General features: G+C 38.5%; 1 protein-coding gene across 2 annotated transcripts in view; it reads right to left on the reverse strand.

Annotated features, from left to right (window-relative positions):
* The window catches only part of LOC128242297 (uncharacterized), a 135,380-nt gene extending 126,046 nt beyond the window's left edge, over positions 1 to 9,334 (reverse strand). For both annotated transcript variants that reach the window (XM_052959395.1, XM_052959394.1), the window contains exon 1: positions 9,175 to 9,334. In XM_052959395.1, the coding sequence (XP_052815355.1) occupies positions 9,175 to 9,219 (45 nt within the window). In that variant the 5' untranslated portion in view covers positions 9,220 to 9,334. The remainder of the gene's footprint in view (positions 1 to 9,174) is intronic.
* Positions 9,335 to 27,807: the final 18,473 nt, after the last annotated feature.

A 27,807-nucleotide genomic window follows, 5' to 3' on the forward strand; every position in this document is an offset into this window, starting at 1 on the left:
TAACCATGCACCCTGCCCGTGTGAAGGGATAGGCATAACCATGCACCCTACCCGTGTGAAGGGATAGGCATAACCATGCAGCCTGCCCGTGTGATGAGATAGGCATAACCATGTACCCTGCCCGAGTGAAGGGATATGCATAACTATGCAGCCTGTCCATGTGAAGGGATAGGCATAACACAAGAACCATGTCCCTGTGAAGGGATAGGCATAACCACGAACCCTGTCTCTGTAATGAGAGAGGCATAACCACGCACCCTGCCCCTGTGAAGGGATAGCATAACCACGCAACCTGTCCCTGTGATGAGATAGGCATAACCACGCACCTTACCCCTGTGAAGGGATAGGCAGAACAAAGCATCCTACCCCTGTGAAGGGATAGGCAGAACAAAGCACCCTGTCTGTGTGAAGGGATAGCATTACCAAGCACCATACCCCTGTGAAGGAATAGGCATAACCAAGCACCCTACCCCTGTGATGGGATAGGCATAACCACGCACCCTACTCCTGTGAAGGAATAGGCATAACAACGCACCCTGTCCGTGTGAAGGAAAAGGCATAACCACGCACCCTGTCCCTGTAAACGGATAGTTATAACTTACAACCACGCAACCTGCCCCTGTGAAGGAATAGGCATAGCCACGCACCCTGCCCCTGTGAATGAAAATATATTACCACGCACCCTGGCACTGTGAAGGGATAGGGTTAACCACGCACCCTGTCCCTGTAAAGGAAAAAGCATTACTACGCATCCTGTCCCTGTGAAGGGATAGGCATAATCAAGAAGCCTGTCCCTGTGAAGGGATAGGCAGAACCACGCACCCTGTCCGTGTGAAGAAATAGGCAGAACCAGGCACCCTGCCCCTGTAAAGAAAAAGGCATTACCACACACCCTGTCCCTGTGAAGGAATAGACAAAACCACGCACCCTACTCCTGTGAAGGAATAGGCATAACCACGCACCCTGTCCGTGTGAAGGAAAAGGCATAACCACGCACCCTGTCCCTGTAAAGGGATAGTTATAACCACGCAACCTGCCCCTGTGAAGGAATAGGCATAGCCACGCACCCTGCCCCTGTGAATGAAAATATATTAAAATATATTACCACGCACCCTGGCAATGTGCAGGGATAGGGTTAACCACGCACCCTATCCTTGTAAAGGAAAAGGCATTACTACGCATCCTGTCCCTGTGAAGGGATAGGCATAACCACGAAGCCTGTCCCTGTGAAGGGATAGGCAGAATCACGCACCCTACCCCTGTGAAGGGATTGGCATAACCGCGCACCCTGTCCGTGTGAAGGAATAGGCAGAACCACGCACCCTGCCCCTGTGAAGGAAAAGGCATTACCACACACCCTATCCCTGTGAAGGAATAGACAAAACCACGCAACCTGTCCCTGTGAAGGAATAGGCATAGCCACGCACCCTGCCCCTGTGAATGAAAATATATTACCAAGCACCATGGCACTGTGAAGGGATAGGGTTAAACACGCACCCTGTCCCTGTAAAGGAAAAGGCATTACTACGCATCCTGTCCCTGTAAAGGGATAGGCATATCCACGCACCCTACCCCTGTGAAAGGATAGGCATAACCACGCACCCTACCCCTGTGAAGGGATTGGCATAACCGCGCACCCTGTCCGTGTGAAGGGATAGGCAGAACCAAGCACCCTGCCCCTGCAAAGGGAGAGGCAGAAACAAGCACCCTGCACCTGTGAAGGGATAGGCAGAAACAAGCACCCTGGCCCTGTGAAGGGAAAGGCATAACCACGCACCCTGTCCATGTGAATGGACAGTCATAACCAAGCACCCTACCCCAGTGAAGAGATAGGCATAACCACGCACCCTGTCCATGTGAATGGACAGTCATAACCACGCACCCTGTCCCTGTGAAGAGATAGGCATAACCACGCACCCTGTCATCTGTGAAGAGATAGGCATAACCACGCACCCTGTCCCTTTGAATGGATAGGAGAACCAAGCATCCTACCCCAGTGAAGGGATAGGCAGAACCACGCACCCTACCCCTGTGAAGCGATAGGCAGAACCACGAACCCTGTCCCTGTGAAGGAAGAGGCAGAACCACGCACCCTGGCACTGTGAAGGGATATGCATAATCACGCACCCTGTCCCTGTAAATGAAAAGGCATTACTACGCACAATATCCATGTGAAGGGATAGGCATTACAACGCATCCTGTCCCTGTGAAGAGATAGGCATAACCACGCATCCTGTTTCTGTGAAGAGATAGGCATAACCACGCAGCCTGTTTCTGTGAAGGGATAGGCATTACCACGCACCCTGTTTCTGTGAAGGGATAGGCATAACCACCAACCCTGTGCCTGTGAAGGGAAAGGCATTAGCACGCACCCTGTCCCTGTGAAGGGATAGGCATAACCATGCACCCTGTTTCTGTGAAGGGAAAGGCATTACAACGCACCCTGTACCTGTGAAGGTATTGTCATAACCAAGCACCCTGTCCCTGTGAAGGGATAGGCATAACCACCAACCCTGTGCCTGGGAAGGGAAAGGCATTAGCACGCACCCTGTCCCTGTGAAGGGATAGGCATAACCACGCACCCTGTTTCTGTGAAGGGAAAGGCATTACAACGTACCCTGTACCTGTGAAGGGAAAGGCATAACCAAGCACTCTGTCCCCGTGAAGGGAAAGGCATTACCACGCAACCTGTCCCTGTGAAGGGATAGGCATAACCAAGCACCTAGTCCCTGTGAAGGGATAAGCAGAACAAAGCACCCTGGCAGTGTGAAGGGATAGGCACAACAAAGCACCCTGGCCGTGTGAAGGGATAAGCATAACCACGCACCCTGTCCCTGTGAAGGGATAGGCAGAACAAAGCATCCTGGCCTTGTGAAGGGATAGGCAGAACAAAGCACCCTGGCCGTGTAAAGGGATAGGCAGAACAAAGCACCCTGGCCGTGTGAAGGGATAGGCAGAACAAAGCACCCTGTCCCTGTCAAGGGATAGGCAGAACCCCGCACCCTGCCCCTGTCAAGGGATAGGCAGAACCCCGCACCCTGTCCCTGTGAAGGGAAATGCATAACCACGCACCCTGTTTCTGTGAAAGGATAGGCATAACTACGCACCCTGTTTCTGTGAAGGGATAGGCAGAACCACGCACCCTGTTTCTGTGAAGGGATAGGCAGAACCACGCACCCTGCCCCTGTTAAGGGAAAGGCAGAACCACGCACCCTGTCCCTGTGAAGGGATAGGCAGAACCACACACCCTGCCCGTGTGAAGAGATAGGCATAACCAAGCACCCTGACCCTGTGAAGGGTTAGGCAGAACCATGCACCCTGTCTCTGTGAAGGGATAGGCATAACCAAGCACCCTGTTTCTTTGAAGGGATAGGCAGAATCAAGCACCCTGCCCCTCTGAAGAGATATGCAAAACCAAGCACCCTGTCCGTGTGAAGAGATATGCATTACCAAGCACCCTGTCCATGTGAAGAGATATGCATAACCAAGCACCCTGTCCTTGTGAAGAGATATGCATAACCAAGCAACCTGTCCGTGTGAAGAGATATGCATAACCAAGCACTCTGTCCGTGTGAAGGGATAGGCATAACCAAGCACTTTGTCCCTGTGAAGGGAAAAGGCATAACCACGCACCCTGTCCGTGTGAAGGGAAATGCATAACCAATCATTCTGTCCTTGTGAAGGGATATGCATAACCACACACTCTGTCCCTGTGAAGGGATATGCATAACCACGCACTCTGTCCCTGTGAAGAGATTTGCATAACCAAGCACCCTGTCCTTCTGAATGGATAGGCATAACCACGCTCCCTGCCCCTGTAAAGTGAAATGCATAACTACGCACCCTGCCCCTGTGAAAGGAAATGCATAACCAAGCACTCTGTCCCTGTGAAGGTATATTCATAACCACGCACCCTGTCCGTGTGAAGGGAAAGGCATTACCACGCACCCTGCCCCTGTGAAGGTATATGCATAACCAAGCACCCTGACCGTGTGAAGGGAAAGGCATTACCACGCACCCTGCCCCTGTGAAGGTATATGCATAACCCTTACCCTGTCCCTGTGAAGGAAAAGGCATTACCAAGCAACCTGTCCGTGTGAAGGGATAGATATAACCACGCACCCTGTCCGTGTGAAGGGATAGGCATAACAAGCACCCTGTCCGTGTAAAGGGATAGGCATAACCACGCTCCCTGCCCCTGTGAAGGGAAAGGCATTACCACGCACCCTGCCCCTGTTAAGGTATATGCATAACCAAGCACCCTGGCCGTGTGAAGGAAAGGCATAACCAAGCACCCTGCCCGTGTGAAGGGATAGGCATAACCACACACCCTACCCCTGTGAAGGGAATGCATTACCACGCACCCTGTCCCTGTGAAGGGAAAGGCATAACCACGCACCCTGTCCCTGTGAAGGGATAGGCATAACCACGCACCCTGTCCCTGTGAAGGAATGTGCATAACCAAGCACCCTGTCCATATGAAGGGAAAGGCAAAACCACGCACCCTGTCACTGTGAAGGGAAAGCCATAGCCACGCACCCTGCCTCTGTGAAGGGAAAGGCATAACCACGCACCCTGTCCGTGTGAAGGGAAAGGCATAACTACGCACCCTGTCCGTGTGAAGGGATGTGCATAACCACGCACCCTGTCCCTGTGAAGGGAAAGGCATAACAACACACTCTGTCCGTGTGACGAGATGTGCATAACCACACACCCTGCCCCTGTGAAAGGAAAGGCATTACCACGCACCCTGTTCCTGTGAAGGGAAAGGCATAACCACGCACCCTGTCCGTGTGAAGGGAAAGGCATAACCAGGCACCCTGTCCCTGTAAGGGGATGTGCATAACCAACCACCCTGTGCGTGTGAAGGGAAAGGTAGAACCACGCACCCTGTCCCTGTGAAGGGAAAGGCATAACCACGCACCCTGCCCATGTGAAGGGAAAGGCATTACCACGCACCCTGTCCGTGTGAAGGGAAAGGCATAACCACGCACTCTGTCCGTGTGAAGGGAAAGGCATAACCACGCACCCTGTCCGTGTGAAGGGATGTGCATAACCACGCACCCTGTCCCTGTGAAGGGAAAGGCATAACCACGCACCCTGTCCGTGTGAAGGGATGTGCATAACCACGCACCCTGTCCGTGTAAAGGGATGTGCATAACCAAGCACCCTGTCCCTGTGAAGGGAAAGGCATAACCACGCACGCTGTCCCTGTGTATGGAAAGGCATAACCACGCACCCTGTCCCTGTGAAGGGATGTGCATAACCACGCACCCTGTCCGTGTGAAGGGAAAGGCAGAACCACGCACCCTGTCCCTGTGAAGGGAAAGGCATAGCCACACACCCTGCCCCTGTGAAGGGAAAGGCATAACCACACACCCTGTCCGTGTGAAGGGAAAGGCATTACCAAGCACTCTGTCCATGTGAAGGGATAGGCATAACCAAGCACTCTGTCCCTGTGAAGGGATAGGCATTACCACGCACTCTGTCCCTGTGAAGGGAAAGGCATAACCACGCACCCTGTCCCTGTGAAGTGATGTGCATAACCACACACCCTGTCCGTGTGAAGGGATAGGCATAACCACACACCCTGTCCCTGTGAAGGGAAAGGCATAACCACGCACCCTGTCCATGTGAAGGGAAAGGCATAACCACGCACCTTGTCCCTGTGAATGGATGTGCATAACCAAGCACTCTGTCCCTGTGAAGGGATAGGCATAACCAAGCACCCTGTCCGTGTGAAGGGAAAGGCAGAACCACGCACCCTGTCCCTGTGAAGGAAAAAGGCATAACCACGCACCCTGTCCGTGTGAAGGGAAATGCATAACCAATCATTCTGTCCTTGTGAAGGGAAAGGCATAACCACGCACCCTGTCCCTGTGAAGGGATGTGCATAACCAAGCACTCTGTCCGTGTGAAAGAAAAGGCATAACCATGCACCCTGTCCTTGTGAAGGGAAAGGCATAACGACACACCCTGTCCGTGTGAAGGGATGTGCATAACCAAGCACTCTGTCCGTGTGAAAGGAAAGGCATAACCACGCACCCTGCCCCTGTGAAGGGATGTGCATAACCAAGCACTCTGTCCGTGTGAAAGGAAAGGCATAACCACGCACCCTGTCCCTGTGAAGGGATGTGCATAACCACGCACCCTGCCCCTGTGAAGGGATATGCATAACCACACACCCTGCCCCTGTGAAGGGATATGCATAATCAAATAGTCTGCCCCTGCGCAGGGAAAGGCATGGCAACGCACCCTGTCTTTCGGAATTGATAGGCGTGTCCCAATATACTTGATATCGTATAATGATCAAATCCAGAATCATTGATAATTTGCTTTATTTCCGACAAGATCGCAACTTTACTTTTAATAATTTTGAACCGAATGAACACGGAATAATTTTTGGTTTTGCTGCTAGTTAAGGTTTATTCCATTATCTTTTTTTATTTTGTTTTATTTTATTTTCTTTTACTAATAGTAGTATTGACAAATGATTTGTAAATACAATTGCTGTGTATTGTTTATACCAGTATTCTATATCAACTTTTATACGGTATTACTAAATATATGCATGATCAACTACATGTACATGTTTCAATCCAAAATAAAATATATTCTATTATTTTTACTAATTTTGTGGCCTTTATTACATATAATTTGAAATCAAAAACTACGAATTTGTCTTATAATTAAAAGAATCTTAAACCTTTGCCATTTGATACAAAAAAAACCCACATAATGCCATGTTTCCAGCTCATGTAAGACCCTCTATATACGCTACAGTTTTAATAATCATATCACGGGAAGTCTAAGATCACTCAATGAGTAATATGCATATCAAGAACTATACCAATATATCTATCGGTAAATAAAGTTTAAATTTCATGAACTTTTTAACAAGTACTCATTTCTATCTGTTTTATTATAGTACCTGATCTTATTCTTTGTTCAAAAGAAATACTGAAAACTTAACCAAAACATTTATGATGACCTTTTCCTGCTTATAAATCCAACAATCATTTAAATAAACAAATGTGTGATTTTTTCACCTGAAATAATGTCTTTCTTTCCGCAAATTTCGCTTAACACTACTTTACACACAGAGACGGACATGTCACAGAAATTCCACAGAAATGCCACAGAAATGCTAAAGAATTGCAACAGAAATGCCACAGAAATGCCACAAAAATAATACAGAAATGCCACAGTAGTGCTACAGAAATGCCATAGAAATGACATAGAAATGCCAGAAAAATGCCACAGAAATGACACAGAAATGCCAGAGTAATAACATAGAAATGCCTAAGAAATGCCAGAGATATGCCAGAGAAAATCCATAAACATTTCATACAAATGGCATATAAATGCCACCGAAATGCCGCAGCAATGCCACATAAATGCTACAGTAATGCCACAGAAATGCCACAAAAATGCCTGAGAAATGCCATAAAAAGGACATATTAATGCCACAGCAATGCCACAGAAATACTACAGTTATGCCATAGAAATGCCACCGAAATGACACAAAATCAATGCCACAGAAATGACACCAAAATCTTATGTACTCTCTTTACTTCATCAACGATAAAAAACGACAGCAACGACAATGATAACATTGACCCAAGCGGTATGTCGGCAATTTTGTATCGATACAACCCAGAAAAGAAAATAGAGGATACTTGTTTGTTTCAGTGTGAGATCGTTTTACAAAACATATACGCAACTCGCGAAATATTCTTGGTGTTAAAGAGGTGTAAAAGATGTTAAGTCTTGCATACCGGACGTGGGTTTCCGGTCATGTGACCAGTGCTGAAAAAAACCCGTCTTACACCCCCCATGTAAGATGAGTCAAGCGCAACAACGCGCCACTTCTTATTTTTTTTATTGTATGGTTTATGAGAAATATGTTATGCCATTTCAATAAAGCGCAATCTAATATATAGGTATGAAAGACTTTTAATAAAAAAAAGAATTGTAAAAACGCGATTTTAAAGGAACTATTTGACGTCAATAGTGACTTAAAATTACTACGCGTTATGACTTCAGTAAAGAACGTCGCACGGGCTTTTTGGTGAAACTAGATATAATGCAAGGAATAATATCTATCATGTTTTCCGGTCCGGATCGAAAAATGCGACCCTCGGGCACGCTCGGCAAGCCTCGTTACTTGCTTAGGCGCGTGCCCTCGGGTCGGTTTTTCGATCCGTACCGGAAACACACGATAGATAGTTATATCCACATGCTGAGAGACTATGAATTATTCTCAAATTCACTGATCGAAATATTTGAAAAGTAAGTCCTATAAAACACATACAGGATAGTGGATAGCGTATATGTTAACAGAGAATGGTCATAATCAATTATTTTTAGATTGAAAATGATACCGTCGTCTAAAAACATATCAAATAACAGATTGCATGGATATGAAATGGTTAAGCTTAAATCTGCAAGTTTACCCTCAGAGATGGTGTCTGTTTAGGTTTAGATGACAATTGTATTGCGACTTAATTTTCGGGATCCAATACAACAAGACTGATTTAACCTGTTCGTTTATAGTTTATCACTTTAGTTCTTAAGCTGGATCAATTCTTTTCACCAACACAAATCTGTACAATGCCAGGCCTAACACAACACAAATCTATGCAATGCCAGGCCTAACACAACACAAATCTATACAATGCCAGGCCTAACACAATACAAATATATACAATGCCAGGCCTAACACAACACAAATCTATACAATGCCAGGCCTAACACAACACAAATCTATACAATGCCAGGCCTAACACAACACAAATCTATACAATGCCAGGCCTAACACAACACAAATCTATACAATGCCAGGCCTAACACAATGCAAAGCTATTTGTTCTAAACGACGTATTTTTTTATAAATGCTTGTCCCTTATACACGTTAATGAATGCTTATACATTTATATTTATTTTATTTATTTATTTTCAAAATATGACAAAGTATGCAATACAATTAAAGGCTGATTTATTCGATTTAAACAAAATCAATTTCATTAAAAAAAGATTTTAATATGATATCTAAAATTTGTTTTGGATTTAACTCATTTTCGTTTAAAAAACGACAAATTGTAAACTAATATTCAAAACAAAGTTTAACGTCACAAATCAAGTACATATTTCTTATTTTTCATTTCAACTGACCTGGCCGTAGCCTGTCCTGTGCACTTGTCTGTTCTTCTTTCCCATGATTTGCTTAAAGCTTAAAGTTGTTGACACAACTTATTTCATTTTTGGTTACACAGCCTTCAGTTAAAAGTTACTTCCTAGACCACACTGTAAGCAATGAATTAATGTCTCTACTAGTCTCTGTTATCAATCTGTATTTGATTTGTTTTTTAAACATGGGTGGGTGACTCCGTTCTATACATAGCCGCTGTCACGGACCATTTTTTCTGTCACCGAAATGCATGAATAATGCTTCAGAATAATACGAGAGCGCTTAACTATAAACCTGTCCGAAAGGTAGATCTAGACATGGCGGGTATTGACAACGAAAACAATGTATACCCGACAAAAGATTTGGGACATTGACAAAACTATTGAAGTGCAAACATAGGGGTCGTGATACTGTATTGTACTTTTAATGTCGTACAGGCATTTTATTTCAAATGAGCCTCTTTTAAGATCTCAAAACCAAATATTAAAAATTATTATTCCAAATACTTTTGAAGCATACATGTTTAAACTATTCATGTTTTTGCTTTGAGATCAACTCTTGGTGAAAATGAACTTGAAAACGGCATTTTTACATGGATATTATTATCTTATTGGTATACTTATGATCGGAAGTAGAGCAGCAACTAGGGCAAGCCTGTAGTGGATATCCTATTACCCATCATTTCAATCAAGGAAAACATAGCCTTTTCAATATTTATTTCATTTTCATTGTCTTTATCTTATGTTTGGAAAATAATGGGCAAGGCTCGGACGAAGAGTAAATAAAACATCAACGGTTCTGTCATGGTATATCTATGATCAGATCCGACCAATCTATTTAAATACCACAAATTGTCCATAAACAGTTCTTTGAGAGTTGCCAATCGCCGAGCAAAAGAATATGCTGAGGAAGCGGTATACTATTCCCTCTGAATACTCAGCTGCTAGGTGTGATTGAAATTTAAATCGTCAGAGCCTTACCAGAGAAGAAGAAAAAATACAAAGCAAAAAAACAACAAAAAACGAACAAAGCAACATCAAAATATTGGAATGGCAAATAGCAAAGGAAACACAATAGGAGCAGCACATCTTGAATTGGAATCAGTCAGCTGGAATTCGGCATGAGGTAGAAAGCCGAGTGGCCAGCCCGATGTGCAGTACGATTTCGTTTGTAACTTCGAGTCAATTTCCGAATTTACTGAAAATATATATAGCAAGCAAGCAGAACACATGCATCGAAAAAAGTATCATTCATAACATATATGCATGTACGTAGGCGAAGCTTGGGGTTTTGGGAGGGTGGGAAAAATAAATCAGAATTTAATATAAGAGCTGCCACAGACTGACCTTTCTCTTACGATAGTCAGAGCAAAAGAGGCCTGAATAACCATGTGCTTTGTAGGGGGCCTCACTGCGGCCAGTCAGAACAGTGTACTTAGTTACGTCATGTAATTGGCTGGCGATATGGTTGTAGAGCACTATTAATTAGATGTATTACCAAGATACCAATAACGAAAGCTATCCTTAAAGGGATAACTTGAATTATCTATTTATTCAAACATTGAGCAATAAAATGGATATTTTGCCGCTTTTTTACAGGGGAGCTTGTGACCAAGTAGCTTAAAACTCCAGACCAAAATCTAGTATATTTGTCCAAAAATTATATCAAATGAGTTAAATATTGTACGTTGATTCTCTAAAGATGCATAATATTTACACCTCAACTTCCTTTCCTTAAATGAACTGTTTTTCGGCAATTGCGGTTATCATCCGATGAACGCATTAAACGCGGATCGCAATTAATCGCATAACAATAAAAATGAAAATTATTTATCTTGTTATTGCTTGTATTGTGTCAGCAGCACTGGCACCGGATTTTCAAACTCAATTATTTTTTTTAAAAATCACTCTGTACTGTATAATATACTAACATGTTAGTTTATTATACAGTTCTGCGTGCATATTTATAAAAAAAATATTTTTCAATATTTTTTCTCATTTTCGGTATTATAATTTTTAGTTCGGAATTATAAGATTTTTTTGATTTTTTACAAAAATAATTGAGTTTGAAAATCCGGTGCCAGTGGTCAGCAGGTCCCGTAAAATATAAATCAACATTTTAGAACGTGATAATTTATGATATATTCAATGTATTTTTGCCATGATTGTTTCAATTATACGTTTAAAAGTGATTTCAAGTGGTTGATCTTTTCCCGCGTTATTGTGACGTCATGTGATTAAATGTTTCCGGTTGCATTCGGGTCGTTCTATTAACAGAATGAGTAAAAAAGGATTACTGAAAGATTTTCTTACTTAAAAATGAAGTATTTTTTAAACAATTCTCGAATTAATGAACTATTGGTGTCAATATAAGGAATGAATTGCGGGATTAATATCAATATCGGGGTATGAACGCAGTTGGTAAAAACTGCGAAAGGCAATTCGTTTAAGGAATGGAAGTAGGGATGTAAATATTCATGAATACAACATGAACATATAGAGTTTAATATTTTATTTAAAAACAGAACAAATATATAATCAGGATCAAAGATGTTAAACAATGTCGCACAAACGTTAGACTACTCTTTTTTAAAACAACGTCAACGGGAGAGTCACTTATTAGTAATCTAAATTCCGAACAACAATTATTGTCTATGCGTTAAATAAAATAATTGCATTTATTTGCAATTGTATACTTGCTAATAGTGTCTAGTACACAAAATATCATGCATAACACATAAAACTAGAACATTAAGGCCTGAAGAGTATTTTAAAATACCAATGTAAAATAGAAATATGTAACATTTCACAATTCTATTTACCCTTCGCCTACTTCAAAAATTCACCTAAAACTTCCTGATCGACTATAAAGACAATTCAGTCGTGATCACGATCACGCAAGCTTGAAGGGCGTGTATCAGAATTTGAATCGAATATACCGTCGAGACTGCACCTTAAACTGACGCTGTCATCATAGGCATGAATGATACATTTGTATTATCAATCAATGCAATGAATGCAGCGGGACCAAACAAGTTTATATCTCAAGACGAACCGCTGTTATTATGGTAATTAATGACAGTTTTATGTGTGTTTTTTTCAAAAATACGTTAATGGCAGGAAGACCGTTTTGTTTGTTTTCTTTGTTCTTGTTTTAGAAAAAAAACTAGGGTCGGCGGCTTTTATTAGGTAGGGTCGGGTTTCACAAAACATACTCTCTTTATTATATTATTTCATACGTTTAATGAAAACGTAATTATATGACATATAATATCCAGTTTCAATTATATAAAAATATGTTCCCCCTTTTTGCGTTTTATTCAAATATTTCAAGAGCGAAATAAAGTTAGAACAGCTTGTATACCGCGAATGGGAGTTCAATGTAAATAATTACACCGTAAATGTTGCAAAAGTCCGCTTACAATTAAGCAGAATTTCCGTTCAGTTTGTTAAACATTACGAACATGGCATAGTTGGCTAGCGCTCTTTAGAGTAACAAGAACGAACTGAACTTGATACAAATGTAAGCTACTTTTTAAAACGCCAATCCTTAATGTAATAGATCTATACAGTATGAGCTTTTCTTAAAAAGTGGGGTATAGTCCATAAGTAATAAAGCCATTCACCGAAATTCCTCATGTATCGTGTTACATGAAATGACAATGGCGTGTTTAAGTTGTTCAATTTGTAAAACGTGGATTAAACAATGGTTTAGTGATATCATTTGTTACTTTTATGACACACACACACGCACACGCACACGCACACGCACACACACACACACACACGAACGCACGCACGCACGCACGCACGCGCGTGCACTTTCACACACAAAGAGCGTACTTTTATAGTTAATTCATTATGTACACAACAAGACATTGCATAAAATACAAATATCTAAGCGTATGTCAGACTTTAAAGCGAGCACATATCACCATTGAGTGAATGGTAGGCTTTAAAACAAGCAATTATTATCATTAATTGTGAGATAGGCTTTTAAACAATTGAGTAACACCAACGAGTGTATGTTGGTTTTCGAGAAAGCATAGAGCATAAGCTTGTGTGTGTTAGGCTATAAAGCAACTACGTAATGAAGGCTTTTATACAAGTACATGTTACTATTGAGTGTCCTATACGCTTAATCACCATTAAGCATGTGTAGGCTTTAATGCAAGCAAGTATCGTTATCGAGTACATGTTAGACCATTGGGTTTCCGTTAGGCTTTAAAGCCAGCACTTATCACAACTGCGTTTCAGTTAGGCTTTAAAGCAAGAACATATTACCATTAGGTTTCCGTTAGGCTTTAAAGCAAGCACTTCTCACCGTTGAGTCTCAGTAATGCTTCAAAGCAAGCACATATTACCACTGAGTCTCAGTTTGGCTATAAAGCCAGCCCTTATCACCATTGATTTTCTGTTTGGCTTTAAAGCCAGCACTTATCAACATTGAGTTTCAGTTTGGCTTTAAAGCCATCACTTATCAACATTGAGTCTCAGTTAGGCTTTAAAGCCAGCACTTATCAACATTGATTTTCAGTTAGGCTTTAAAGCCAGCACTTATCAACATTGATTTTCAGTTAGGCTTTAAAGCCAGCACTTATCAACATTGAGTTTCTGTTAGGCTTTACAACAAGCAGAAATTAACATTGAGTTTCAGTTAGGCTTTCAAACAAGCAGAAATTAACATTGTGTTTCTCTTAGGCTTTCAAACAAGCAGAAATTAACATTGAGTTTCAGTTAGGCTTTAAAACAAGCGGAAATTAACATTGAGTTTCAGCTAGGCTTTCAAACAAGCAGAAATCACCATTGCGTTTCTGTTTGGCTTTTAAGAAAAGCAGAAATTAACATTGAGTTTCAGTTAGGCTTTCAAACAAGCCGAAATTAACATTGAGTTTCAGTTAGGCTTTAAAACAAGCCGAAATTAACATTGAGTTTCAGTTAGGCTTTAAAACAAGCCGAAATTAACATTGAGTTTCTGTTTGGCTTTCAAACAAGCCGAAATTAACATTGTGTTTCTGTTAGGTCGTAACAGGTTCATCGCGATTCCGCAAGAAAAAAAGCGATTTTGTCAAATTGTACTGTAGTTTATGGAGTAAAATCTCTAGGTTCAAATATACACACGAAAGTTTTTCTATACAAATTACCTGAAATTTGAAAGAAAAAAGGGAGCTGCACTTTCACAGATTGAACGTTTTAACTTTTTTTATTTTTTGTCCTAAAACGAGCTATTTTTTTGCGAAAATGCATGGAAACCAGTTATATAAGACTGCTGACAAAAAATAGATCGCAGATTTTTATATTAAAGTTTAAAAATTGATGTTTTAGTAACGGTTTAAACCTTAAAACATTAATTTTCAAACAGAAATAAGAATATCTGCGATCTTAACTTTTGCCAGCAATCTTTTATTATTGGTTTGCAGATATTTAGGCAAAAAAAATGCTCTTTCCAAGACAAAAACAGTTGTAAAAACGGTATATCTGTGAGAGTGCAGCTTTAAAAACAAATGTCGCGTTTTACTCTCCTGTGAAATGAATAAGGCGTGGGATCGAAATGGCCCTTAAAGGATTCAATGTTTGTTTGCACTGAACAAGGGGATGGAGAGAGCCCTTATGACAGGAAGTACATATCCTAACATACAGCGCTGGCGGCTGTTATTACAGTCCTCTTATGGTTTAAAAAACTTAATAGTACTATTTAAAGTACACAAGTCAACATGCTTAGAATTTTAAACTCCTCTTAACATTCAGTGTGTGTATACCACGCGATAAATTGCGTCATAAAGGCTACGTCGGAAGGCAATATTTTGGTTTGAAAAAAAAAAACACTTTAAACAAAGATAACTTCACTATATCTTCACCATTTTAAATGAAACAAGGCGCAGTCTAAGCCGCTTACGGAGCCCCACCTTCGGTCTTTTACCAGAATTTGATTGCAAGTTTAGTTTTTTATAACACTTCGACAAACCTTTTCACAATACGGCCGTCTGACGGAGCACTGTCAAAACATTATTTGGAAACAGGTTTGTCGAAGTGTTTGATGAAACTAATGACATCATCAAATTTCGGAAATAATACAAATGCGGGGCTCTTTAAGCGGCATAGACTGCCCTTTGTTTCATTTAAAATGGTGTTGTAAATGAAAAGTTATCTTTGATTTAAGTCTTCATTTTAAGGAAATGTTTGCCTTCCGACTTAGCATATATGACGTAATTTATCACGTGGTATACACACACTGACATTGTGAGGGGTGAGATTTAAACCAATCAATGTTTTTCGGTTTTCGAAATTTTAGCTCATTCTCACATGCAGATCACACTTACCTGGTACCTGGTGCATATTAACTATCTTTATATTTTATACAATCGTTATATATATTTTTGGAGTGTATGCACATAATAAACAAATAACACACTTCTGGTCGTATATTTTTACATATTAAACATTTAAATATTTCATACAATCTTTATATTAATTTTTACGTGTATTGTTAATGCAAATAAAATAAAGGATGTAAAAATGTTCGCTTGCATATTGTGGTAAGCCGCATCGCGGCGTTACGCCGCGTGCAAGCTTTCAAAAGTCGTGTGCGATAGCAGCAGATGAACGCGGCGATGACGCGCACCACCGCCTTGTCTACCGCGGAATATATCGCCGCGATTTTACGCAATGGCGCAATCTTTCACGCGGTGGTAACGCGTTTTTTTTATTTTATACAATTGCCTAGAGGTTTCTACATGGTGCCGTTTACATCCCCTTAGATAGATAATGCTGTTTTTCTCTCTATAATAAGTTGTTATGAACACGTTGGAAGTGGACGTCGAAAATAGTAAGTCGAAGCACTTTAGAACTACACGATAGTGTTAATAACTGCAATCCTATAGCGCGGTATGTAAGGATTATCATCATTTTTTTTATTATTTCAAACTGCCTACATGGAAAACGGAAACATAGTGAGGCCATTTGCTTTGAAGCATATGTTAGTCTTCAGTTTCTTCATATTTGAGTGTTTGTTCTAGCTGCGGCAAATTTCTTTTCCATGGTCTAGGTTAAATGAACTTACTACAAATTATTAATAAATTAATTATAAACGTAAAGAATGTTGCAAGCAGTTGTTAAAGTAGTTCAATGGCTGGGGTATGAAAAGAGCAAACATTTTTTTCGACATGAACATGAATATTATACGGGTATCTAAGAATATCAGACGATCGGACGGGTTGCACACGGACAGACTGGCAGGCAGGCATAAAATATGACAGCGAGATATTGAATTAGTCTTTTTTCTTGACATTTTCAAAAGCGATTATCTTATTATTTATTACATTATTTAAATAAAGATAATTGACATTTAAATCACCTATGTGTGTTTCTTGAGTCTCATGTTGTTCGTCTGTTGGGGGCTTGCTCTTTGTGCCAGAAAACAAGATCACAAGTGGTATTTTGATGGAGTTTTCCTGTATCGTTCTCTGTATGATGTACAGAATATGTCACGCCTCAAACATAAATGACGCAACACAATTGGTCGAGGACTAGTGACCCCATTTTTGCATATTGGGTCACTTAATTATATCGTACCAAAATGGCGTATTTTTTTCGTTTTCGATGATTAAATAGAGATATCGCTTTAAAATTTGTGAAAGAATATAAGTATCTATCATGTGATTCCGTTACGGATAGAAAAATCCGACCCGAGAGCACGAGCGTAGGCCGGTAACGAGGGTCGGAGTTTTCGATCAGGACCGGAAAAACATGATTGATATTTTTTTCTTGTATATCTAACAGTATCAATTTGTGGAAAAATTTACGTAGAAAATGCACTTTTCTACATTTCACCAAAACGCGCGTGCGACGTTGTTAACTGACGTCATAAAGCGTAGTGATTTTAAATCACTATTGACGGTAAATAGTTCCTCTCAAAATCGCGTTTTTTACAATTATTTATTTTTAATTGTAATTAAAAGTCTTGCATACATACATATTTGATTGCGTTTTATTAAAATGGCATAATATACTTTTCATAAACTATACAATAAAAGAAATAAGAAGTGGCGCGTTGTTGCGCTTGACTCATCTTATGATCTTACATGGGGTATGTAAGACGGGGGTTTTCCAGCACTGATCACATGACCGGAAACACACGTCCGGTATGCAAGAAATTAATATTCAGACCGCATGAAACCATATCAAGTTATTTTTATATCCCATATCCCAACTAATGCCGAAACTTATAATATCTAGGAACTGAGCTGGTGGCTTGAAATAGTTGCTTTTCTCCAAAAAAATATTAAAACATATAAAAGTAAGTCATACATTCGAAGCCTTTTTAATGATATCATTAACCGCTAAACGAAAACCAAGGGTAAAAAACTAGCCTAGCCCTCGATGAAATTAATGAACCAATCCGCATAATCATTCGCGTTCATCTACTCTGAGACTCTCAAGTATAGGGCAAGCTTTGTAAGATTAATGAAAGGGGCCAAAAATTGGTGGATGCCATTTTAATGTATTATCATGATTAACTCATCAGACTTTAGTGATTAAAACAAACACAAAGCGTATTATTTAATACCGATAAAAATAGCCTTTATAATTGTATTTTGTTTAATAAATAGCAACGTGACCACTAATTCCCCACTTAAAAGGCGCCGCAACATCACTCTTTTTATCTGCACCTAACTAAATAAATATAAACTATATGCATTTGTTGTTCATAGTCCATTAAAAAAGTCAAATAAGTTAAAGACGATAATTTATTAAAATGAAATATATATATATTTATTGGTTTTTCACCAACATATTTTGAGCGTCTTTATTTGATATGTCAGGCATTTTCATATTTTCGTTTTCGGGAAAGAAAGTATAGACCGCGGCCTATAGGAACCTTCACCCTGTTGACTATGTCTTATCCATGAACGAGACATTGAATGATATCGTCACAAAAACTACCCCTGTCGACTTGCTTCAGTAACCGTTCACAATGATCAGAATGAAACGTATCGGGTAAACACTTCCCTGTTCAGTTCATCAATAAAAATGAATCATAACATTGAAAGGAAATACCCGTTTAGTTGTTAACATCATCAAAATTCTTCGTGAAAGGCTTGGCACTTGGTCTACATTATATCAATGTACTTAATAGTTTAGTATTGGGTTACTTTATGAAAATACATACTTAGCACGTACGTGCGCGATCTTTTTTTTTCTCATTTATTTTAAACATAGATAATATAATAACCGAATGATAATCTCAAACACATTGTAAATCAAAAACATATCTATATTGTTTTATATTTTCAGAATATCAAAAACTAATCACGAACGCGCAAAAAACAAAACACACACACACACGCACACACGCACACACGCACACTCACACGTGCGCGATCTTACTGACAGTTAGCGTCTGTAAGGATACGACTTTAGTCCGGATAATGTACGTGGACACATTTTATTTTTCGAACCTTCCTGTACAAATTGTTTTGAAGCCTTTGGGCCAGTTGTTCCGATTTAGATTCTGGGTCAAATCATTTTGTTCTTAAAAATGATCATTGACACAATTTAAATTACTCTTAAATATTATTTCATTTCAGCTGCTTGAAAAAAAGTTAACATCAAATTAACAATAATCAGGGTTTTTTAGTTTATTTTCATTTTTCCTTCGTAACATTACGGTAAAATATGAATACTAATATAACTTTTATTAGCATCAAATTCTTTTCTAAATACAATTTTTATATCCCCCACACACCTGTTCTTCGACTAACACATTGGGACTTTTAGGGATAAGTATCCCATTTACTAGATACGACTTATGAGGTGAAAGGTATTAATTTGCTGTACAAGTGAACGCTCATGCATACACAGCACAAACAAGGAATCGATGTCTTCAATGGAGTATTATATTATATACGTTCATCGTTTCAGCTGGAATGCCTTTATTTTTGTGTGGTGCTGAATTTGGGAATTTAACCTGTGACCCATGGATTGACAGTCAATGCCATGGATCTGCCACGTATGACACTTTACTCCTAGCGAGACATTTTAACCATTGTATATTATGTTTACGTCAAATAAGTAGGACATAACTGCCAGTGCACATACACAAGAGGGTAAAAGCGTAAACATGCGGACGTGATTAGTTCGTTTAACATTCATCATGTGTTTAGTGTCATTTTACTAGTATCGGGTAACAAGCTAACCAGCTAATACAATTTTCAACATGGTTATGACATGACTAGCGTTCTGAAATTACAGCCATTTCATAATAGGAAAGTAAACAAATATTGGGTCTGATATACGTCGTGTAATTTTATCACGTACTGTAATTAGTATTCTTGCATACCGGACGTGTGTTTCAGGTCATGTGACCAGTGCTGAAAAAAACAACATCTTACATAAACCATGTAAGATGAGTCACGAGCAATAACGCGCCACTTCTTATTTCATTTATTGTATGGTTTATGAACAATATATTATGCCATTTCAATAAAGCGCAATCAAATATATATGTTTGCAAGACCTTTAATTAAAATTGAACACAAATAATCGTTAAAAAACGCTATTTTTAGTTATTCAAAATTACTGGGCTATTTGACGTCAGTAAACAACGTCACACGCGCTTTTTGGTGTAATTGTACAAGAATTCGTTTTCAATGTCATTTTTTCCACAAATTGATAATTTTAGATATGCAAGAAAAATTATCAATCATGTTTTTCCGTGAGTTATAAATCAAGTGTAACATCTTCACAGAAGAAACCGATCCGACTGCCACCATCTGCGAGTACGCGTATACATTTACGAATCACGTGGAACTAACTACTGAATATGGGCGCATACTCTCGCAAAAGATCAATACATACTAGTATACAGAGTATGTATTGGTTTCACTTTGACCGACCAATTACATGGAAGCTTTAAAGTCTCGCAGTGACAAGCTCTTTCTGTAATGTATTTGTGACATGGGTTTAAATGAATGACATCCCATCGAATGTCCTTTCCAAATGGCAGTACGATCGTGGTTTGTTTAACCATGGACCTATAAATTTCTCAGTTTACATTTTAATCGATTGCAAAAACAAGGATAATGAAAGTAATATCCTGGCTGAAATATTGCAAAATCAAGGAAAGGGAATGTAGTCTAATGCAAGGGCGATGGTTAAATCAAGGAGAGAGTACTCTCATAACAGGAAGATTGCACAACCAAGGAAAGGGAGACCAACCAAGACAGGATGATGCAAAATCAAGGAAAGGGAGAGTTACCTATTGACAGGACGATTGCAAAATTAAGGAGAGGGAAAGTAATCTCATAACGGGATAAATGCCATAAAGGAGAGGGAGGGAAACCTCATAACATGCAGAATGAAAATGTAACAAGGGGGAAAGAAACCTCATAACAGAAAAAATGAAAATGTAAGGAGTGGGAGAGTGACATCATAATACGACGATTACAAATGCAAGGTGAGGGAGAGTAACTTGGTGACACGATTGCAAAACCGAGAAGAGGGAGAAACAGGAAAACTACAAATGCAAGGAGAGGGAGAGTAACTTTATGCCAGGAATATTGCAAATGCGAAAGGGGGAGTAATCGCATTACAGGTAGATTGCAAATGCAATGCGAAGAAGAGTAACATTATGACAGAAAGATTGTAAATGCATGGAGAAGGAAATTAACCTCATGACAGAAAGATTGCAAATGCAGGGAGAGCGAGAGTGAATTAATGACACGAAAAGTACTTTGTGTCCATATGAGAAACAATGGATGTGTTTCAGATATCATAAATTAAGGAGAACTTTCTCAAAATTTGTTAATGGTCATTATGATATTATTTCAAAGAATAATAGTAGTCTTAAATTGCTGATTACTAACAATATTGCTCAACTCGACTTTTATAGTGATTTTTTTAAAGAAAATTCGTTAAAATCAAAAAGCATATATTCCTACTTTGAAATAAGAAACCATATTAGGCCGCTAGGCAGCAGCCGCTAACTTCACGCCGCTAGGCCGCTAGGCCGCTAGATCGCTTGATCGACTTCTTTGAAAAAAATGTTGAAAATCGTTTCAGAGTGATGATTGGTGCATATAAACAGCAAATATATCAGTTTGTTAGCAGAGCAGACATGTTTGCATGCTATAAAATAGAAAAATGTTTGATATATAGGATCTGACACGAGTTGTCATTTAGTACCAGATTTTATTAAACGAGTTCATGAAATTTGTTAGTAAGCGAGCCTCTGGCGAGCTTACTAACAACTTTCATGGACGAGTTTAATAAAAATCTTGTATAAAATGACAACGAGTGTCAGATCTTTTTTATCACATGCTTAAAACGGTGTTTTTATTACCAATTTAGTCCCACCTTCCACTTTCTAAACCCATTGTTTGACAGCCAAAGTACACTGAGTGGAATGTCAACGATGCGCCATATAAATAGTTCCAAATGAAAATGACAAAAACAGCTAGCAGTTATCAAGTTTTAATTCTGATAAAGCGCTGAACAAGTCACAAGTATGAAAATGTGTAGTAAAATATCCAACAACATGAATAACGAACAATTTTAACCATTAAACCACAATAAGTATTTGATGACGTCACACTGAGAGTACATGCTTTACGCGGTTTATGTGACCTACATCGGTCTGTCAAGTTTTACTGTGTGCACGGATTTAAAAGTTATTCGCTGTCGCTTTTTACGATGACTTTGAAGCGTTATCTTAGTGTACATGGATTTTCACAACATGCAGATGATTACGACGAAGCCTTACTCTGCACTGCATGGATGTTGATGTTGAAAAAGTTCCATCAAGAAGGTTTCCAGAGAACAAGCTGTTCTTACCGTCTTGGGACGTACGTGTGGAGAGAAAACCTGTGCTGCTGAATTCGTATTTGTGTTTTGGTAACCGACAGCTGATTAAACTGGCAAGCAAATTTTATGGCATTGGTCGCATATTGCCTGTTAAGATGGAGATGTTTGAAATGTTCTCGTGTTGTTTGTCACTAATGTGGCTGTATTTGTTGACTGACTGGATATTTCTGTGACTATTAATCTGCATTATCTGGTTGGCGGAACATTGTTATCAGAAAGTTTTCGAACAAGATGCTTTCTGGCACTATGATTCGTTAGCCATTTGTCTCCCGGAAGTCCTACCGCTTCATTATTGAGGTAAGTATTTGTTGCGTTTAAACCATTTTGTTTACAAACAATGCGGAGGGATATCTAGGTCGCGTGTGATTAGTCTAGCCAATAGAAATGTCTGATATGTTATCTTACACATGTGTAAGATAAAAATATTCGTAATGGGTATATTACACGGAAAACAAGGGTAAGCATGTGATAAAAACTTTTTTGAAAAAATTGTTGAAAATCGCTTGAAATTGATATTTCGTGCACAAAAACATTTAATTTATCATTGTTTAGAAGAAAAAGCATATATTCCTACTTTGAAATAAGATACTATATTAGGCCGCTAGCCCGCTAGGCCGCTAACTTCACGCCGCTAGGCCGCTAGGCCGCTAACTTCACGCCGCTAGGCCGCTAGGCCGCTAGGCCGCTAGGCCGCTTGGCCGCTAGGCCGCTAACTTCACGCCGCTAGGCCGCTAGGCCGCTAACTTCACGCCGCTAGGCCGCTAGGCCGCTAGGCCGCTAACTTCACGTACATGGTTTATCACACAAAATTTATGTTTGTCACACATGTGTATGTGTTGATTTTGAATAAGAGTGTCACTTTAAGGGTAGGTCTGAAAACCGATAACAAACGTAATATGTTTACGACCAAGAAGTAGGACATAGCTGTCAGTACTCGAGATTTTTTACGCGTAAACATGCGGACGTGATTAAGTTTCATTAATGTTCATCACAGTATCGTCTTACTGGTTTCGGATAATCAGCAAATATAAACCTCAAAATGTTAATAACATTGATAGCTTTCTGAAATTATTGACATTTCATAATAACGAAGTAAACATATATTTGGTCTATAATACGCCGTTTAAAGTTGCACTCTTATTCAAATTCAAAACATACACATGTTTAACAAACATAAATTTTGAGTGATAAACGTTTAACTACTTACTAAAAAATGCATTAATGGGAAATATATAATTACTGACAACAAGATTGTAACCGTGTATTTAATAGCTGAAAACACAAAAAATTGGTTGGTGAGATCTAAAAGATTGACTGATCTACTATCGTCTCATAAGGCTAATTGACTAATAAACCTTAAACTACTTACTAAATAATGCATTATGGAACATATTATAAATACCGTGTTTTCTGTACATTTCTTTCATATTAAACTCGGTATCCTTCATAAGTACCATTGTTCTCGACATTGATTTAACATTTTTGGTATATTAAAACAATTGCATTAATTGTGGTAAATCTTATTTGGGAGTCAGAGTGCATCTTAAAGTATTGTGATTTTATCACGTAATGTATCTAATATTTCGACATGGAATGTATTTTTTATGGGATGTGTCCTCTATTATTATATTTTCAAAATTATTAAAATAATGTTGTCATGAATATGATGATCTAAAAGAACATGAGCATATAGTGTATGCCTATCTGAACTGTTCAATGTCTTGTTCTGTTGGTTCTTCGGAATAATTTCACTATCAATGTATGTTACAATCGTTGTTCACAAGGTGATGTTCTAATGTTGGCAATTTGAAGCATTTGATCTTCTTAGTTTTAACTCGCCTAAATTCACCAAGTTACTTATAAATCAAGTGCAAATGTTGTTGTTTTTAAAAACCAACAGTTTATTGAGTTGTGAGGTTCAATATTTAGCATCAAAACATTACAAAAGAACATTTTATCAGATATTCATTCAAAAGCATTTGCATTTTTTCAGAAATGTCTTGATAGACAATAAATATGTTTTTCTATCAAAATATTCAACACTACCCAATAGTATAATCAATGTCTTGTGATAGTGTGGTGATTGCAGATATTTTAAGTAGGATATTTGCATTTGTTACCAGGAAATGAATTTAATCTATAATTTTTTTTAATTGAGTACATTTTGAAAATAGTCCATAAAGAATCACAAGACATTGTTGATTGGGAAGTCTGGCCCTTTTTGACACAAAAACATAGTATTTTTTATGTAGACAGATTTTATAACAAAAAAAAGCAAATGTTTTTTGGTCCAGAATCTGATCTTCTTTTATAACGTTTGGTTAATTCTTTAGTTTATTACGTAATTTCTTATATTACCGTGGTTTCTTATTCATGAAGAAATTAAGTTATAAATGCTAACCGGCTTAGTGTTAGCCCCTCCCAAATTGCATCAGCTTTAAAATTATGTCGTGCGCTTGTCAAAAAGTCCATTCAATCACTTCACCCGCCCCCCAAGATATTGTGACGTCATTTTAATCAGCGTTGACAATGAAATTGCGCTCTTGCATATGCAAACAGTAGGCGTGGTTATATGCACATGCGCAGTTATAGCAATTTACTAAATCATGAAAAGTCGTTTTACAGTAGTAGGTCACGATTCTTTTCAAATAAGAAAATAAACATTTTAAAAATCTAGCGTCCCTGATTGGCTGAAAATACAGGGCAAACACAAAGGTTAATTATTCACGAAGAAATATCTTAATAATCTCTAATCTATACAAAATGAACTTGCAGAAGGTATTATTATTAGCTCTTTCTTGGTTATGTCATTCAGGAAATAATTTTTAACTCATTTGACTTAAATGATCAAAAGAAAACAAATCATGATTTATGTACAGATGAACAGTATTAGCGATATATTGGCGCTGTTTTAACTGGTGAATGTTTTGCACTCATTGATTATAGTCAAGTAACACACTTATAAAGGCATTTAACCCCTGCGCAAATCCCATGTTTTGTTTCGTTTAACCAATAAAGACAAATAAGTTAAACATAAAGCCACTCCAAATGAAATGATCGATACGATATTTGTATCGATAAAAAATGATCGATATCTGATATATTATACGATATTTTTTCTAGGTTTAAAATTGGTTATAAACGAAGATTATATGATGAAATATCAATAGCTTGACCCTTTTATTCCCATATTATGATATTTGGCAACATAGATTAACAAAAACTGGATATATGATACCATCAGAGCCATTCAATTTTACCCCCTTCCATATTCTAGACATCTGAAAGATACTACAATACTACAACTATCATCCCAACTAACGACAACAAGAGGTTGGAGGATTCAAACCTAAAACAGAAGGATGTGATGACATTTCGATTGTGTGAGTCTTCCTTAGATGTGCATACAAATTTATTGTGTGCCACCCTTGTTGACCACAATTTTCGAACATAATTTGCAATCGGCACCGTTGACTATTTTGTTAGAATGCTTCCAAACTTGACTTTTCAGAGGGGGCATATTTGCAGACGATGATTGCTGTGACTCTATTTGAAGAGTATTGTTTGAGGTAAAAGCCGTGTCGATGCGTACATTTTATTTATTTCAACCGGACGAAGTGAGCTTCTCTGTCATTGCAACTTTATGTGAGCTATGCTATCTAGAAATCGTACATGCTAAAAGTCAAGCGATACAAATAAACATTCTTGTGCCACTTAATTGATATTCAAATCTAGAGTAATCGCAAAATGATTGTACTTGCATTAACTTTGTAGTATTGTTTGTCACAACTTTCAATAATTTAATAAAAAACATTTTAGGCAAAGTACGTAGGACATATTTGTTTAAAGAAATTATAACCGATGAATATGGATTTAAAGTTTAAAAAACAATTGCTTTTAAGTGTTAAATGCAAAAGTATTATATTTTTTTGGATTGACGCTCATTATAAACTTCCATTTATAAACACGAATCTGTTGAGTGACAAAACCGCCAGCAGTACCGTACTACCAGACGGCATCGGTACGACAAAATATTTTGGAAAACCAATATGGCAGCGGGCACGGTTGAAAATGATACAAAATAAATATAAAAAACAAATGTTTTTCAGACTTTTATTTGATTTATATTTTGACCGATACGCGAACGGTCGATTCGATATATCGACCGGACGTCTAAAACCGGTATTCGATTTGATACGGTACGAGAACTCAGCTCTAATAAACACTCAAATTGCCGCTTGTAATAACTTTTTACTGTAATTAGAGTATGTTTGCTCCAAAGGCATTTATTAAGTCATGATACGCATGACTATAATTTAACCTTTTGTCGTCGAAGATGTAGAAGATTAAGGTTTAACTAAGTTGGAATGGTTTGCATTGTTTGGTCTGAAATGATGTTTGAAAGTGACAAAAATTGACTGAAACAAGAGGATCACATATATCAAAAATAGGTAAGTCTACTTTGATTTCTTATTTCTTGTTTGTAATGAATAAAACCACACTGACCTAAATATTATTCTGAACATACCCTGGTACAGTTTATTTTGTGAAAGCATATGTCGGTGCATTGACAGTGATGTTGAACTTGTTATTTATCAATAAATTGCTATGTCAGCTCTCCTAAGTATTGTTATGCTGGCTGTGTAAAACATGCTGACCTTTCAATTTTATTTTTTTCATTTCAAAATCAATCATAATACATGTCTAAATATAGTTGCAAATGCTGTTAATGTGATTCCGGGGGAAAAGTTGTTTCATGCCTTTTCACCTTAATTAACTTAGAAATTTTATTTAAAGGGTACTTGAGGTTTAAGAATATTTATTCTTTATACTGATTTATTTCTGTTTTTTTATTAAAAAAAAGACAAAATAGTATTATTCCACCTCTCACTAGTTTCTGACCTTTTCATTGGATAAGAGAAGTCACATGGTGACCCACTTTTTTTCTATAGTGGGTCAGTAAAGTCAATAGTCGACAAAATTGGTCACCATTCATCCATTCTTATATTATAGTTTTGCATTTTTGCTCATGAGAGGTGGTTGTTGAAATAAATCAATTATTTGGTCTAATATTATTTCTCGCTTGCTCGCTCCAATTTATTTGCGCAAAAATCCTTGGGACAAAAATAATTTGGTATGGCCTTATAATGAATTACAATTAAGATCTTTGTTTTCTGCATCAACAATTAGTGTGCACTATAAAAGATTATATCAGATTTAATTCAAATAAGCATGTCTGATACATAATACGTGATTTAAATATTTAATTTTACAAAATTATGTACTGTGTGAACATATGATCTTAATTTGTGCTTTGATCTCAGCTTACATTTTAATCGATTGCAAATCAAAGGATAATGAAAGTAATATCATGGCCGGAATATTGGAAAATCAAGGAGAGGGAACGTAATCTTATCCTAGGGCGATAGTTAAATCAAGGAAAGAGTATGTTCATAACAGGAAGATTGCACAACCAAGGAAAGAGAGACCTAATGACAGGATGATGCAAAATCAAAGAAAGGGAGAATAATACCTATTAGTTTAAACATATTTACAACGATTGTGAAACAAGTTATTACAACATTATATTAATCACTCTTGTTGGCACGATTTTACGCGAGAGTGTGGTCTTGTGATGTGGGGGGGGGGGGCGGAGAACTCGAAGAAAACCCACTTGTCCGGCTTGGTGACCACAAACTAAACTCACATGTATAGTAATACCTATTGACAGGACGATTGCAAAAGCAAGGAGAGGGA

Source organism: Mya arenaria, chromosome 8, assembly GCF_026914265.1.
Source record: "Mya arenaria isolate MELC-2E11 chromosome 8, ASM2691426v1".
Classification (NCBI taxonomy): Eukaryota; Metazoa; Mollusca; class Bivalvia; order Myida; family Myidae; genus Mya; species Mya arenaria.